Raw genomic sequence first — 16,353 nt, forward strand, 5'->3', positions numbered from 1 at the left:
GCCCCAACACTTAAGGGCAGCCCCAAACCAGCCCAAGGTGGGGCCCAGGTGGGATTGGGACACCTGAGCCCAACCCACCCCCAGAGCTCCCCCCTTCTCAGAGGGGACAGAGCCCAGCAGGCACCAACCGAGGGAGAGGAGAGGATGAAGCAGCAGTCCCCAAAATACCAGCTTTGTGTTTGTCCTCCCCCCACCTCCAAGGGTCACCATCCCATTGCATCCCTTCCCATCCCTTCTCCCCATTCTCCTCCAAAGCCAGAAAACCCATTGCTGCTGCTAAAGTAAATACCAAGAGCTGCTATTTTTATCCAGCCCACGACCAGGCGTGTGTTATTTTTGGTGTTTAAACTGCAGGCTTTTTTTGTGGGAGGGGGAGAGGGAGGGGAAAAGGCAGAAGCATAGGGGAAAAATGAGAGGAATGTTTCTCCGGGAGCAGAGTTTTCCATTGCTTACTTTAAGCCAGACTGGTGTCTGCAAACAGAAATCACGAGTGGAGGAAGCAGCTGGGAAGAAAGGTGTGATCATGTCTGTAGTCACTTTGCTTCTCCTCCCACCCCACCATGCCGAGAAAAGCCCAAATAAACTGGCCCTGGGTACCAGCTGGGTGTTTTCAAGGCTCCCAGCTGTGTAATGGGGCAAACTGGTAAATAAATCAGCTGAATCCAATGAAACAAGCGGGAAGCAAGAGAGTGTTTCTATTTTCAGTGCAAAATGAGTAGTGTTTTCCAAATTAAATTAGGGGTTGAGGGAACTTGGGAGGAAATGGAAATTATCAGGGGGGCTTTTCAGCATGGAAAAGGCTTTGATCTCACATGGAAATAAGGAGTTGGGGAAGGATGGATGGAAAACGGGCTGGAGGTGGGATTTGATTTTCGGCTGGTCCCAGGCCTGGGCTCAGAGCGACAGCCCGTGATGTGACAGGAGCTGGCCTGGCATGGGCTCACTGAGTTCCTGTGCTTGAGGGGCACCAGCAAGCAGGGAGACGCATAATCAGGAGCTGCAGTGATTCATCAGCGCCTGAGTCACGGCTTCCTCCCGCCCAGTAAAGTTTCTGAGAAACAAAGCACTATTCCTTGGAGCCCAGATATGCTGCATGCCAAACAAAACTAGGAGGTGGCAGGTTCAAAAATCCCCCCAAAAACGTACCTTTTATCCACTCCACGTGGGAAGGAGCCGTGGAACTCCTCGCTGCAGAAGACATCCGCAAGGTCAAGCATCAAACAGTGTTTAGATTCGTTCAAAGCATCTCCTGTGCACCACTGTGCAATCATAGAACAGTTTGGGTTGGAAGGGACCTTTAGAGGTCAGTTATGGGGAAGAGCATGCTGGATTAGACAGTGGTCTGACTGATTATATTTGTATATTCTTGCATTAATTCTGTGTTTCTTAAAGTCTACCCAGTGCTTCCCAACTCGGTTTAATGGTATCACTACCCTTGATGGCATCAAGACTCTCCTCTACAGGCAGCAGCATCCCAAGACATCAGCACTGTCAGTGCCCACCACCTCTGCCACGTCACCACAATGCTCCTGCCTGAAGCCAAGAGGCTGCTGAAGCACCGTGCTCAGAGGGGCCCCCAAAAATCCAGGGAAGGTGCCCAGACCGGCAGCTCCTCCCTCGGTGAGGCCCCTGCCAAATTAAATTAGTAACAAGAAAGCTGGAGCCCCAGCAGGGCTGTTTGCCCAGGGAACAAAGCAAATCTCCCAGGCACTGGGGACAGACAAGGCTTTCAACCCCCAACCCCAGGGACGGGCACCCCGAGCCTGCTGTTTCCAGCCATGCTCGCCCTTGGAGAGCTCTGATAATAAATATTTCCAGGTGATCCTACAAGGGGGGGTTCAGAGGTGGTGTTATCCTATCTGGTGCTGTACAGGGGCCAGGTGTCCCTCAGGTGACTGTCAGCACCCAGGTGGCTCCTGGATCCTCTGGGAAGGTGGTTTGAATAGGAGGATTTGGTACCTGCAAATGAGGGAGTGGCTGCAGCTCAGTGAGGGGAAAGAGGTGGGATGGGGTGAGAGGTGGCAGGGAGAGACAGGATGGGGTGAGCTGGGATAGGGTGAGGGGACAGGATGGGGTGAGCCAGAGAGGGGTAAGCTGGGATGCAATGAGCCACAAACAAAATGCAAAGCCCCGGGATCTTCATTCTGCAACGTCAAACCAAGGGAAAAGTTCACGGCGTTAACAAGCAGCAGTTCTTTAGGGAAAAAGGGTTTGGTGCTTCCCACGGGACACAAACACCCTCCCAAAAGCCACAAGGAGGCACTTAGCACAAGCTGTAGCTTACAGTGTGTGTTTCTGGGGGTCTCTCACTCCTCTGACCCCAACAGGAGGGTGAAGGCAGCAGGTGGGAGGGCAGCACAGGCTGGCAGACAACTTGCCTCCATCCCTCCACCCTCCTGTCCGTCCTTTTTCCCTCCTATTCCCACCACAGCATTGGTCCTGGTGCTGCCAAGGCCCAGCAGGGGGAACATGGGGCTGTTTTCCAGCAGCCTCGAAGGGTCAAGCAGCCCTGGCTACCCCAGCCTGACGAGTCGGCGCCAAGGCTGAGACAGAAAAGCAAAGCTGCTGGCTCTGGAGCATGAAGGAGGGCAAGGAGGGCAAGTGTAGGGGGTTTTGCAATCCAAAAGGATTCGAGCCAACCAGAAAAATTCCAGTAAAACATTTTTCTAGTCGCAGCTTGCCCAGCTGTCAGCACCACAACACTGCATGGAGGCTGCTCAGCCCCGGACTGGAGAGCAGATGAGATCTGGTGATTCCTGGATATCCCCGACATGGAGATAACAAAGAAATGAGATGGAGAGAAGGCAGCAAGTGAAGGGTGGGGGTAGAAATCCAAATGGAACCAGGATCACAGTTTAAAGATATTGAATCATAGAATCATTTAGGTCGGAAAAGCCCTCTGAGATCATCGAGTCCAACCCTCAACCCAGCACTGCCAAGGCCACCACTACCCCCCTGCCTGGCCTCCTGCTTGGCTGCAGTGTCCCCTTCCAGGGACGGAGAGTGGATATCAGGGCAGTGTGGGGCTGACAACATGTGGGGTGGTGGTGACCAGCTCAGGGTGGCAGTAGCAGGGTGCAGGTGGTTACAGGCTACAAGGAGGCAGTGACAGAGTGCAGGGTGCCAGCAGTGATGTGACGCAGGATGGCAGTGGTGACAGGGTTCAGAGTGGTGGTGGTAGGGTGGCAGTGGTGACAGGATGCAGGGTGACAGAGGTGATGGGGCACAGGGTGGCAGTGATGGGGTACAGGGTGGCAGTGGTGACAGGGCACAGGGTGGCAGTGGGGATGGGGTGCAGGGTAGCACTCCTGTCACCGCTCTTGGGGAGCTGGAGCTCAACCCTGTCCTCCCCATTACAGAGGCAGTTATCGCCACCCCACAACCCTCCCTGCTGTCCTCCGAAAACACTTCTGTGAAAACCTGCGCTGCACCAAAGCCCAACGAGGGAAACGCTTGGTTCCCTCCCTCTCCCCAGCAGCTTCGGGGCCGGTTTGTGCCCCCTCCCCGCCTCTCTCCCAGCCTGGCAGCGCCGTGGTAGCGCCCCCTCTCTCGCAGTGTTGGGGTTCCGCGATGGGACACGCGGGGCCGTGGCGGGGGGGCAGCCCCCGATGGGGCCGGGCGGGCGGCGGGGCCGGGCCAGGGGCGGGCGGGCCGGGCCGGGCCGTCCCATTTCCTCCGGAGCTGCTGCCGGGACGGGGCTGCGGCACGGAGGTGAGTCGGGGGGTACCCGGGAGAGGGGGGAAGGGGGTCCCAGGGCTGGGCTTCTCTGGGGCGTTATCCTCGGCTTTGTGTTACCCAGATCCAGGGCTTTCCTCTCTTTTTTTTTTTTTTTTTTAAATAAGTTTTTAAGGACAAATCATCTGCTTCGCGGGGTGAAGTGGGGTGGGCAGCGGGGCAGAGGCGGTGGGGACGGTGGCACTGGGGAATTGGCGATGAGGAGCGACCAGTTCTCAGGGAATGAGTGTCAGGGGCGGCCTGCCCATCACCGGGGCTTCGGGGCACCGGAGCCAGGGGCTGAGGCTGCATCCACACATTTCGAACAGCACAGAATCCTAGAACGGTGTGGGTTGGACGGGACCTTAAAAGACCACCTAGTTCCAACCCCCCCTGCCCTGGACAGGGACACCTTCTGCTAGACCAGGTTGCTCCAACCTGCTGCCTAACCTGGCCCTGATACATTTCCGGGGATGGGGCAGCCAAAAGTTTTCTGACAGCTCCATGAGCCTCTTGTGACCAAAACCCGACGCGATCCACCCCAGGGAGGGCCACGGGTGGGGGCTGCTGCCCGCCTGCACTGCCTGTGCCGTGGTTTGGAGGAGCCCGGGACGGCTCAGAGGAGCTCCCGGCGCTGTCGGGGGTGACAGTGGCGCTCACCTAAACTCAGAGCTGGTCTCACGGCCAGAGTCACCGGATCCCGGGCCGGCGGAATCCGTGCGTGTGCAGCCGGTGATGACGAGGGGGCTCCAGGCAGCGGCTTGCAAAATAGTTTCACTTTAACCCTGTTATCCAACATTCATATCAGTAGTTTTCCAAATCGCTCCCTTTAGGGGATGAAAGAATCTACGTGTGGCTCCTGGCAGGAAGGTTTGATGGTGGTGGGAATGAGACGAAGCTGTCGCTGCTCGTGTTTGCTGGGTGGTGGCTTTCGGTGTTTGCTTTTTACGATTGAGGAAGGTCTCCGTAGCCTGCTGCGGGCTCTGGGAGACCGACGGCAAAACTCTTCTTAGTCACCATTTCCGAAACAGCAACGTGCAATCCCTGCTAAGGAAACTGCACACCCTCGGTGTCAGGTTTCATCCAGTTTTCCTTTAAGTCTGCAGGTGCAAGTGGGAAAAATAGATGCCACTCGTGTGACAGCATAGCTGTGTCTCCGCTGGGTGTATCAGGGAGCTCACAGGCTGTGACAGCGAAATTAGCCTCTCCCAGACGGCCCCATAGCTGCCAGCGCCATGAAAAGTCGGTATAAAGCTGACATAAAGCCAGCAACAGAAGGAAATGGTTGTGTTTAATAACGTGATTCCTGCTCTGCACTACTTAGCAAGTTGTCAGTTGTCCCCCGGAGCTGCCCCTGCTCTCACCATGGGTGCAGGGGGCACCTTAGGGCAGCCCCATTCCTGCCTGAGCCAGGCAGCATCTCAGCTGAGAGGGGCAGGCTGAGCTTTGTTAGGCTGGAGGGAACGTCATGCAGACCTAAGAGCCTGTTGAGGGTTGAGCCTAAAGAACTTAACTAGCAAAATCAGGTCCTAAAACACCTCCATCTCTCTCCCCTCTGCCACGGTGACCCAGCGTAGCAGTTGCCAGCAAACTGCAGCTTTTCTGCAAACTCTACCTCCATCCCCGGTTGCGGTCGCTCTGCAGCGCACAGGATGTGGAGAAGCCAGCATTGCCGAGGCAACCCCTCTGTTTTGGTTTCCCCACACCGGGGCTGGCAGCCTTTACCCCTCCCCTCAGCCAGGAGAGCCCTGTGCACCGCCGACGGTTTGCGGTGCCATCGCACACCAGCCCTCAAAGGGCGCTTGTTTTCCACCCACGGCCGCCCGTAACTCCGGAGGAGTGGCACACGTTCCCCACCCTTGCAAACTGGCTCTTTCGAAGCCAACGTGGATTAAAGGGCCTCGTGTTGGATTAAAACTTACACAAGCGGCACAGAGCCTCCCCATGCAGAGCTGCTGTCAGGCGGAGCCGTCCATCCCTGGCCACACGAGTTCCCAAGCGAGTTTCCATGTCAGCTTTCCCCTGACTCTGCCAGCACCAGCTGCCCAAAAACAAAGAGCTCATTTAGCAGGGTGCTTCACTGCCCTCCCCAAGACACAGCCCTGTCTCCCAGTGCCTCCCTGGCCCTGTTTCTTTGGCCCATATCTTGACCCAAAAACCAGCTGGCCTCCCAGTGGCAGCTCCATGTGCTTTGGACAGGCGGTCCACACCCATCCTGGACCACAGTGAGGATGCAGCTGTCCCCGTTCATCCCTTCTCTAAGGGGAGATGTTGCTGTTGCACCAAACTGAGCAGCAGCACGGATTTTTCCTAAATGCAGCTCCTCACTGTGCACTCGGGCTTTCAGCTGGCAATGGGTGGCCTTGGGTAACTCCTCTGCCCTTGGAGCTGTCGGCTCCAAAGACACCAGTTTTTCCACTTTCCCCTCACCACTTCTTTTTTTTTCCCCCTTTTTTAATATGAAGAACCCCTTTATTTAGCACACAGACATCCCTTCATCTACAAAACAAAAAAGCGATGCACACACCAAAAAGAAAAAGCATTTGAAAAGCAACTGCACGGCCCTGCTGGGAGATGGCCCCTGGGATTTGGGCGCTGCTTGCTCAGGGTGGTGGCAGGTACCTCCACCTTCCCCTTCCAAGGGATGCTCAGCCACATCCGGGCTTGCCCAGGGTGGCCACACGTCCCCAGCTGGGCACTTCCCAGGAACAAACAGCCACAGCCTCTGCGTTACATTCAGCTCCGGTTTTGAAGTGGAAACATTTCAAAGGCCTTTGCTTTTTTTTTTTTTTTTTTTGCTTTTGCTTTCTTTTTTTCCTCTGCAAACAATTAATTACAAGTTTAAAAGGAAGTTCCAGCCCTCTTTCCCTCCCCAGAAGCTTAGAGGCAATAAATATAAAGCAGCTCCAACGCAGGAATAAAATTGTACATCCTGTTTTGTCTGAAATTAAGGCGGTTGTTGTTTTGGGGTTGTTTGGTTTTTTGACTTCTTTTTTGGAGTCAAGTGTATCGTAGGCGTCCAGTATTCCTGCCTGGATAACGAGCTGTCAGGGTATTTATGGATAAATGGCAAACCTGCACCACTTGGATGATTCAGGCTGAGGAGAAGCTGCTCTGTTTGTTTGTGTTGCAGTTTAACCTTTACTAGAGCTGCCCAAAAAAAAAAAAGCCTTGGAGAGGATGAAGGTCAGGACAGGGAGCAGCTTTAAGAGGTGGCTCTTGCTTATCTCCCCTGTGAGCAAAAGCAGATCTGGGATGCTCCCCCACTGGCTCCAGGCAGGGGATAGGAAGAGGATGGGCCAGATTTGAGTCTCTGAGTGGTAGCCCATGATTTCTCAGGTGGGGATGGTGATGATATTACTGTCCTCTCTTGAGTGGCATGAGGGAATGTGGGGAGCAGCTGCTTTCCCAAGGCTGGGAAGCTGCTCAGCAACAGGGCGGAAAAGGCTCTTCTGTCTCTCACAAGAGCATCCCTCCTTTCTGAGTGCAAGCCATTCTGCTTGCCTACCTCCAAAAAACCCTCACTCTATATGTGTGTTTATATAGATATTTATGTAAATTCCTTTTCGAGCAAATGGAAACTGGAAGATGCAAGCAGACTGGACAAAAATCCAGCAGTAATAATAATAATAATAATAATAATAAACTTCTTGCAGCCAAAGGCCAAACCACCTCCCAGAGCGCTGCATTTCATTTGGTAAATCGCAAATGAGAGTTTTTTTTAAAAGGCACCCACAGAAATTCATGTTCAAAAAAGAAACCACCAGCTAATTGGGGCCAGCTCAGCTGCGATCTCGTGCAGAACAAAACAATAGATTTTGTGAGGGGCACAGAGGATAAACCCCTTACTTTTAACAGGATTTGAGCACTTCTAGAATCCCAGATTGAGAGCTCAGTGTCCCTGCTGGGGGATTCATCTTTTGGGGTCCTGGCAGTCAGGTCCAAAAACTAGAAGCCAGGGGTGACCGGTGAAAAAAGACCCCGCACAGCTTTGTAGCTCCCAGGACAGCGTTTCCAAAGGGAGGTTTTCCCTGGGGAGACACCTTTCTGGAGGCTGCTCAGCATCTCCTGCCTGCCTCAGCAGCAGCACGAGGGTTGTAGTTAGGGCTGGGTGGGACTGGTGGTTCCTTTTTTGGGCGAGGCTGGTGGCTTGGTAGTTCGTTAGTTCGTGGTGTAATTGCAGAGCGAAGGGGAGGATGCACGGTGCATGTGCTGGCTGGGTGAACTGGAGGATCCCAAAATGCTCCATGCAAGAGAGCATCCCTTAGCAGGTGCCACAGCAGGAACAAATGGGATGCAAAGCAAGGAAGGGCAGTGCAAGGAAGGGCAAGGAGGATTTAGCTGGAAGCAGCCCCAGCCTGGGTCCCCCTGTCCCCTCCCCAGGGTCCCCAAGCTCTGTGAGAGCTGCTGAGGAGCTGGTGTCACAGGGACAAGTGGAGCGACCCCTCTGGGACACCTTTGGATTTCAGGCTGTACCTTTCAAGTTTTTGTTATGGAAGTGCTGGTTTTCCTTTGACTGTGCCTCAGTTTCTCCTCTTGGGCAGATGGGGATTTCAGCTTTCCCTCAAGAGGCCACGGGGCTTGAATCTCAAAAGCTGGCAAAGACACCGATGTAAAATGCTGAGCGAGGGTGAAACAGGGTGTTAGAGCCTGATAGTGCCCCTGCCAGCTCCTCACCTGTACAGCCTCTAATTCTGTGACCCCTGTGTTGAACCAGAACTGCAGACTCACAGCACAAAGCTCCCTGCCCTACTCAGACCCCCCTGGGAGCTTTGCCTGGCTCCAGGGGAGGAGGAAAGCCTGAGCAGAGGCAGCAGCTCCCTGCCCCTGGAGGAGGGCTTCCCTGGGAGCCCTGCCACTCAGGAGCACCTCTCCCTCCCTGAGGGAAGAGGAAAACCTTACGTCAGGCCACAGAAATGCTCCTCAGCCCTACCCAAACCCTTGGAGCAATTCCCAGGTGAGGCACGGCAGCTCCTCCATCCCCAGCCAACCCTTATCCTCCCCTGCTGCCGCCTTTGTGGCCAGCCCTGGGTGCAAGGAAGGCAGCCCGTTGGGGTCCACCCACTGAGCAGTGCCTGTGAGTCCCATGACCATAGTCCTCATCAAAAATCCAGGTGGTTTAACCACAGCTCCCACCCCAAACCTGCTGGCAGTGCCCTGGGTGTCGGGGCCTCTATGCTGCCCATCCCAGCCCACAAGAAACAGTCTGTCCAAGGATACCCTGTCCCAGGATGGATCAGGGGTAAGGGGAGACCTGTGACATGTGGAGTCCCAGCTCCAGTGGCAGCACTGCTCTCCACAGTGGTCCCTTGCCTGGATCAGGCAAGTCCCTTCCCAGACAGCAAAGCTCCTCCTGCAGACAACATCTCCTCTGCTGAGAAACAAACCCTACAAAGGGCCAGTAAGAGCTCGGTGCTGTTGATGCTCAGCGAGGGCTGAGTTGTAAGTGCAGAGGGGCAGGATTTGTGCTCAGCCAGATGTCAAGGCAAGAAGGGATGCCCAAAGCCCTCCTTGTCCATCCCCACCACCAAAAAAGAATCCCAGGATGTAGAAGGCTGTGTTTCTCAGATGGAGAAACCCAAAGGGACGTGGCAGGCAGCACAGTCCATATGGCCCCCATGACCCCAGATCCGTCTTACCCTGCTGAGGCTTAGGCTGTGCTGGCAGCTCCATGGAGAAAACTGCTGAGGGAGCAGACACCTGATCCATGTAGTTTCTTGTCTCTGCAGGCACCATCTCAGGACGCTTGTGGAGCCCACGAGCCGCTTGCAGGAGCTGAAGGTATCCCAAGGGACCTTTGCAGAGCAAGCAGCCTACTCAGGAGCCGACATGCAGCAGAAGATCAGCTCTTTCTTTAACTCCATCTTGGAACTTATCCGTACCAAGCACGAGGAAGGCATCTTCAACACTGTCTGCCTGGCCGTGCTGCTGGGACTGCCCTTGGTCGTCCTCATTGCCTTCATCTTCATCTGCTGCCACTGCTGCTTCTGCAGACGGAGGAGAGAAGGCTCCAGGAAAGGTGGCCCCAGCAGCAATGGGCACCTGCACGCCGAGAGGAACAAGAAGAAAAAGAAGAAGAAGAATAAGAAGCAGGATGAAGAGGACCTGTGGATCTCTGCTCAGCCCAAGCTGCTCTTGCTGGACAAGAGACCCTCCCTGCCCATCTAGCAGACAGGAGGGTGTTCAGGCCCTCTCCTCTGAGATGCCACCAGTCCTTACAGCTGTGCACCAGGAGGGGCAGGGAGATGCCAAAGCTGCTGCCACTTTGTGGTGACTTTCTACAGAGGCTGAGCCCAGTGTGCTGAAGGGCCAGCAGAGAGCAAGGCAGTCGGGCACAGGTTATACAGGCCCCTCCTCTCCCACCATGACAGCGTGGCCAGGGGCAGAGACCCCTGCAAAGGACAGGTGAGCACGCAAGGGGGACCTGCCACTGGGCCACACGTGCCTCCTGCCACGAGCACAGCGCACAGTCACCGGGCTGGCACCCAGGGAACGGGGGGGAGGCTCTCCCTCTGCACTCGTATGCAAGCAGAGGCACCGTGGCACAGACAGGGGTGCACAGGACAACGAGCACCCAAAGACCACCTGCACGCTCCCCCTGCTCAAACACTGACAGCCACGAGTGCGGCAGGCACAGACACGCCTCGTTTGCTGGCCCTGCCGTGGAGATGGCACAGCTTGGCTGCCTGGGCTCCGTCCAAACCCAGCTCGCTTTGGAGATGCAGAGAAAGCCAAGGTACCCCACAGCTCAAAGATGTGCCACCTTCCTGGCTACCAAACCAAAGGCACCTGAGAGCATCTGAAGCCAGATGCCCTCAGCCCGACCTTAGAGACCTCACGACACCATCTTAAGGCAGCACAGCAGAAGGTTGCCTGGCCACCCAGGCCAGAGGCAGGGACGAGAGAGGAGGCTGCCAGACCAGCCCTTTTGCACCAGCACTTAAAAAAACCCCTTCCTTGAAAGACTGTTTTCTACAAACTTGCCATTAAAGAGCCCACCACGCTACTGCAAGAGTGGAAACACAAGCTGAGGCTGTGTAAAAGCTTAGCTATGGGCATTAAGAGTTATTTATTGAATGACTACTAAAGAAGAGCAGGACCAAAGACCCCTCTGGATCAGGGCCGGGCACACCGAAGCGGTATTGAAGCAGCAGACACGCTTTCCTGGCACACTCAGCCGTCCCCTCTCCCTGCAGCCCTTGTGCCACTCAGAGCCACGAGCTGGAGCCACATGGGCACCTCTGTGTGCCACACTGGAAGCTTCTCCACAGCTGTCAGGCTGGACAGCTCTGGGTTTTGGAATGTGTTGTAGGAGCAAAGCAAAGCCATGCCCACTGTCATCCCTTAGCCATCATGCATCATACAGCTGGACCCTGCACCCCTGTCCATCCCCATGTCCCTTGGGACAGTGGCTCAGCCAGGCACAGCAGCCAATGGAACCACACACAGCTCTCACCCCTGCTCTGGTTTCGTCACTGCTCCCCTAGACTTGTGTGCCCACCCGTGGGCTGGGAGTCTCCTCTGTCTCTCCCTTCCACCATCTCTGTCTCCCCCAGCTTGTTTGGCCAAGCAAGAGATGAATGTGTGTGACAAGAAGCCTCACCACATCTGGTTTTTTTGCCCTGTCTGTACACTGGATGCCTTCCTTCCGTTTTCTTTCAGTTCCTAAGCTGCTAGAGCAGACCAGAGCTGCCAGGCAGAGCCAGACATCTGGGGAACAAGCAGCCAAACCCACGTGGGCTGCCAGACACAACCGCTTCCAGCCCAGGCAAGGGCGATGGCACCTTCCCCTGGCCCGGGGGACAGAGCCACCGCCTGGAAGCGGCTGCTTGTGCCACCCGGTCCCGGCACAGCCTGTTTTGTCCGACGCAGGCAGGGCCGGGATGGCCACATCATGTCACGGGGTTTGGCTGCAGTGTGGCTTTGCTGGGAACAGCCTCCTCCTCCTCCTCACACAGCCCTTTAAATTGACCCCATATGTGCCTTGTTTTCCAGCTTGCTTTATTACCATTGAAATTAGCAAGTCCTTTCTTCTCCAAAACAGGAAGCAACATATAATGGTATAAAAAATTAGGATTTGCCACATGTAATCCTAGGATTACACACGGGAATGGCTCTGGTCTCTGTCCCAAACATCCAGTCCAGCCAGAATCCTGGAGAATTAGCACTGCACTCATATCATTCCTTTTTCCCTTCCTCCTTTCCTCCAACCAGGTACTTTTCCCGGCCCTCCTGCCTCCGTGCTCAGCGGGTGGCCAAAGCAGCCTCCTCCTGTGGGCAGGAACGCTGCCCATGCAGGTGCTCCTGCTGCGCTCCGGAGGCACGAGCAGCCCTGGAGGCAGGGTGGTGCTGCCTGGAGGAACTGAAAAAAAAATTCAGAGTAAAGGGAAACACCATGGGAGGCCAGAAGCTTCCCAAACAAGCAGAGGCATGGAGGCAGCCAGCACCAACAGAGCACAGCCTGCCTGGTGTGGAGGTGCTGGGCTTTTCAGGGCTCCTTCTCCAGAAGGGATAGCAGGTAACATGTCAGGCGAGGGCAACCAATTCCTACAAGAACCAGAGAACTGCCAAGAAAACGTGTTACATCACACACATCTCCAGATCCAGGCTTTGGGGAGCTCAGAGCCAGGTCTGAATTTCAAGAGCTCCCCAAAATGATCATTCAAACCACCGCCAGGCTGGGCAGGGAGGGACCAGGATACAACCTTGACCTGATCCATCTGACCAGCCGATGGTCCAAGCCTCCCCCCCAAAAAAAGCACTGGGGCTGGCTCCAGAGGTGCACAGGAGACAAACTGCTGTACAGCCCCCACTCCAGACACCTCCACACTGCCTCCCCCAACTGCATTTCAGTATCAGCCTTCGAGTTGCCTAAACAAGTCCGTGCAACGGGGGGGGGGGAACAAAACGAGTTTTGTGCAATTTTTTTTTTTTTAACTAAAAATAAATTGCTCTCAAACTGCAAACAAACTCTGTGTCTCTGTCTCTCGGTCGTGTTTATTTTCGTGGGGAGATCTTTCCTGTATCTGTGTCCTGGCCGTAGATAAGAGAGAGAGAGAGCGCTCAGCAGGCAGAGGCCGTGCAGTCTCTGCCTGCAGCCAGCTGTGCAGCTCAGAGACATTTCCTTAAAGAAACAGCTCAGCTTAATCAAGCTGAGTGGCCTTGCCTTGTTAATGAGCACAGCCAAGCTCCTCCACCCAAGGGCAAAAAGTGGGAAGAAGAAAAGCTGTGTTTGTGGTGCAGGAGGTGGGCTGCAGAGGGGTTTTTTTCCTTCCTTGCAGAGAGGATCAGCAGCATGGGCTGGTTAACCCCAGTTGGTTTTGATCAGACAAAGTGTCTGCAGCTTGCTGTCTGTATTGGGCAAGTCCCAGAACCAGGCACACAGCTCTGCTGGGCAGAGCCTTTCCAAATCCTGCCCCACTGAGGGTGCAAATTAAAAACCTGCTTCTCACCTGGATGAGGCACCAAGCTGCACCTTCCAGAGGGGTGTAAGAGGCGTGCAGGACCACAGCAAGGAGCAGCTAGAAATGGCAGAGGCACACTTGGGGGGGGAGGAGGGAGCAGTGCACACTTTGCTTCTCTCCAGATGTCAGACACAGGATTCAGGGCCAGGTGTTCTTGGGTAGCCTGGGCTGCAGAGGGAAGGGACAGAATCCAGATGCTAGGTTAGAAACATGCAAGGATTGAGGTGAAGTTCAGCATCCTGGAGCACTCCAGAGATTGAGGGGAAGCAAAAGTCACCCCAACAGGCTCAATAAATCCCTCTATGAGGAAAGAACTGGATCTTCACTGGCTGTTCCACTTTATTCAGCCAACACAGCACAGAGCAGCAACCAAAAGCAACACCACTGCTTCCCAAGCAAGTGCCCAGTGCAGGAAGACATTGGAGTCTCCTCTCTGAATCACAGCATAGGGGAAGAGGCATCCTCTCCCTCCTCCTCCTGGGTAAATGCAGCAGCATCCCCACACATGTCTCAATACGTGGGTCCTGGCTGGTAGGACCCAGCAACAGGACAGTCCTCATTAACACAATGATGGGATTCAAATTTCTGCCTCTGGGAGAGTTGCAAACCAGTATATAAAATTTAAGCGATCTCAGAGCAAGGCAGAGGTTTCAAGAATGTTTTGGCCCTCCAGCATTAGTCACCAGGCCGGTTATTGCAGCAAAACAAGGGTAGTAAGAGTATGTGACATTTTTATGGAACTAGCCATCAACTACTACCAGCCTGAGCCTCAAAACCAGAACAGCCAGTTCCTTAAGGCAAACAAGCTGCATTATCTGAGCAGTCCCAGCCTCTCAGGCTGTAACACAGACTCGTTAACCCCAAAAAGGTCTTTCCGAAGGCGCCAGCTGGATACGGGGAAGTTTTTCCTGCACTAGAGTGAAGAGACGGTGCCATCCTGTGGCTGTTTGGGAATACTGACTTCCCACAATAGCATTCCAGCAGCCGCCCCTTTGACGGCCCTTCCTGATGGAAGAAGGGTGCATAATCAATCAGGAGCAATGAGTAAACCCTCCTCAGAAACTGCAACTAAGGTGTCTCATTTGCCTTTAGCTCTGAAGTACAAAGCCCATACAGTTTAAGAGAATATTCCATGCTTCCAGGTGGGGTTGTATTTTGTCCCTGCACATGAAAGAGCTGCAGGGAACAATCACACCTTGAGAGCACAGACTTACTTTGAGAGGGGCTGTTTGAAAGGGAGAGGAGGACTAATCTCGCAGTCTCCTTCCTGGTGACTTCACTGTGTCCTTTAGCTGAACAGACTGAAACCTGTCCTTGCCTACAGACAAGTGGGCAACAGGGAGAAAGCACTTCACAGTAAAGAGCCCTCACCACCTTCCTGTGTCCCTCTCCCGTGCTCTTAGCACAGAGCCTGCAAAACACTTCAAGTGCAATTTCCCTTCCCTCTCCTCTCACGATCAGTCTCCTCCTTCCCCCAGTCCAGGGCTTGGATATCCCAACACAGCTCCGATGAGTCTCTGCCTGCCCACCCACACAAGAGCCACAGCCCTGAAAGTTCTGTGAAGAATTCTTTTCTCACCTTTGGGAGACAACCCTCTGGCTCACTCTCCTCAGCCAGGTCCCAGCAAGCACAGATCAGCTGTGCTTCACAGAGTCAGGTCACCAAGAGATCACACAGTGCCCCTCCCTGTTTTGGAGCAGACCCCAAAGACCCAATTTGCAGAGCCCCACTCTGGGACTGGGTAATGCTCTCTCTCCATACAAAATGCTTCGTTTAAATGGGAGGAAAAACAATTCTACCACCCTTAGCAAAGAAGACAGAAATATTTTAAGACCCCCTTTATTTGCAATTTTATTATTTCCTCCAAAGTCTGGGAAGGATTCTCTAAAATTAATTACTCAGCTTAGCACTGGGATAGAAAAGGCCATTAAGACATAGGACAGCCACGTTCCAATGTGTTCAGACAAGGAAGCCTTTGGGCAAGCAGCATTTGGTGAGTTCATCCTTCTTCCCTGCCTGGAGCTGGTGGTCCAGAATTTTAATATCTGCCCAGGGAAAGAAAATAAACCTCACCTTTATGACTGAGTTAAAACAAAAAAGCAGCCAAACGTGAAACCATGCACTGAGGCTCAAGGGAAAGCGTGCAGGATCAGTTTAGCTCCAAGAGATGCTCATTTTAGAGGTGGAGGACAAGCGTTATCATTTCAGCATCACTACCTGCCACGCTGCTAATGAAAAAGCAGAAGGCAGCAGATGGAACAGTCACATAGAGAATTTTGTTCATGGTCTGTAAGCAGCCTCTTAGGCAAGCAGAAGGGAGAGACAGGTTTGGGATGGTGAGCACAGCTTGGAAGAGAGTAGCCCTTACACTCACCCTGAACATCAACTTAACTGCACAGCTCCTCAGGTTTTCATTTGGGCCACAAGAGACAAGAAGACACAAGCAAAATAGCAGGATTTTAACCTGGAGAGATGCAATACTGCAGGTTGAAGGACCCAGTCTACAGAATTTGCCTGGGTTAACGAGCTTTGCCAGCAGCCTGGCAACATTTCCCAAAACCCAGCTCTGCAGGAAGAATCATAGAATCATAGAATCATAGAATCATAGAATAGATTGGGTTGGAAAAGACCTCCAAGATCATCAAGTCCAACCCCTGATCCAACTCCAATTACTATATCATGGCACTAAGGGCCATGTCCAATCTCTTTTTAAAAACTTCCAGGGATGGTGAATCCACCACCTCTCTGGGCAGGCCGTTCCAATGCCTGATCACCCTCTCTGTAAAGAGTAGGGAATGTCCCCAGATATAACATGGGGAACCACAGATCAAGAAAGGGAGAGGGAATAGTCTCAGGAAAGCTCTCTCCAATGTAAATTTTAGGGGCTATTATTTGTTAGTGGGTTCAAATTTAATTTTTTGAAGTCTGAAGTGGATGGCACCAGAGAAGGACGGAATGGAGTCTGCAGCCTGAGTTTCAGAAGGAACAGTACATGTTAAAGCTTGTTTTACGTAAAGTTCATCACAGTTGCATATATTGGATCAAGCAGGTGCTTGCCATGTTTAGCCAACAGGCCATTTACAGGCAGGATGCTCCCCAAAAGCCCCATCCCAGCCTCTGGCAGATCACCCATCAGGAGCTCCAAAGGCTGGAAGCAGGATGTGCTGCAGGTCC

The 16,353-nt window shown here is 53.7% G+C and overlaps 1 protein-coding gene and 1 long non-coding RNA gene across 2 annotated transcripts; one reads left to right on the top strand and one right to left on the bottom strand.

Moving 5' to 3' along the window:
- Positions 1-1,167: 1,167 nt before the first annotated feature.
- On the bottom strand, positions 1,168-5,682 carry LOC126635700 (uncharacterized). The gene is made up of 3 exons (XR_007627766.1): positions 5,637-5,682; positions 4,375-4,814; positions 1,168-1,259 (listed from the first exon to the last, which is right to left on the bottom strand). It is a non-coding gene; the product is annotated as an uncharacterized LOC126635700 (long non-coding RNA).
- Positions 3,690-12,639, top strand: KIAA0040 (KIAA0040 ortholog). Its single transcript, XM_050307150.1, has 2 exons — positions 3,690-3,711; positions 9,444-12,639. Exon 2 carries the CDS (start codon positions 9,544-9,546, stop codon positions 9,880-9,882), a length of 339 nt encoding a protein of 112 aa, XP_050163107.1. The 5' UTR covers positions 3,690-3,711; positions 9,444-9,543; the 3' UTR covers positions 9,883-12,639.
- The last annotated feature ends 3,714 nt before the right edge of the window (positions 12,640-16,353 follow it).

Source organism: Myiozetetes cayanensis, unplaced genomic scaffold (assembly GCF_022539395.1).
Source record: "Myiozetetes cayanensis isolate MyiCay16 unplaced genomic scaffold, myiCay2020 scf12, whole genome shotgun sequence".
Lineage (NCBI taxonomy): Eukaryota > Metazoa > Chordata > Aves > Passeriformes > Tyrannidae > Myiozetetes > Myiozetetes cayanensis.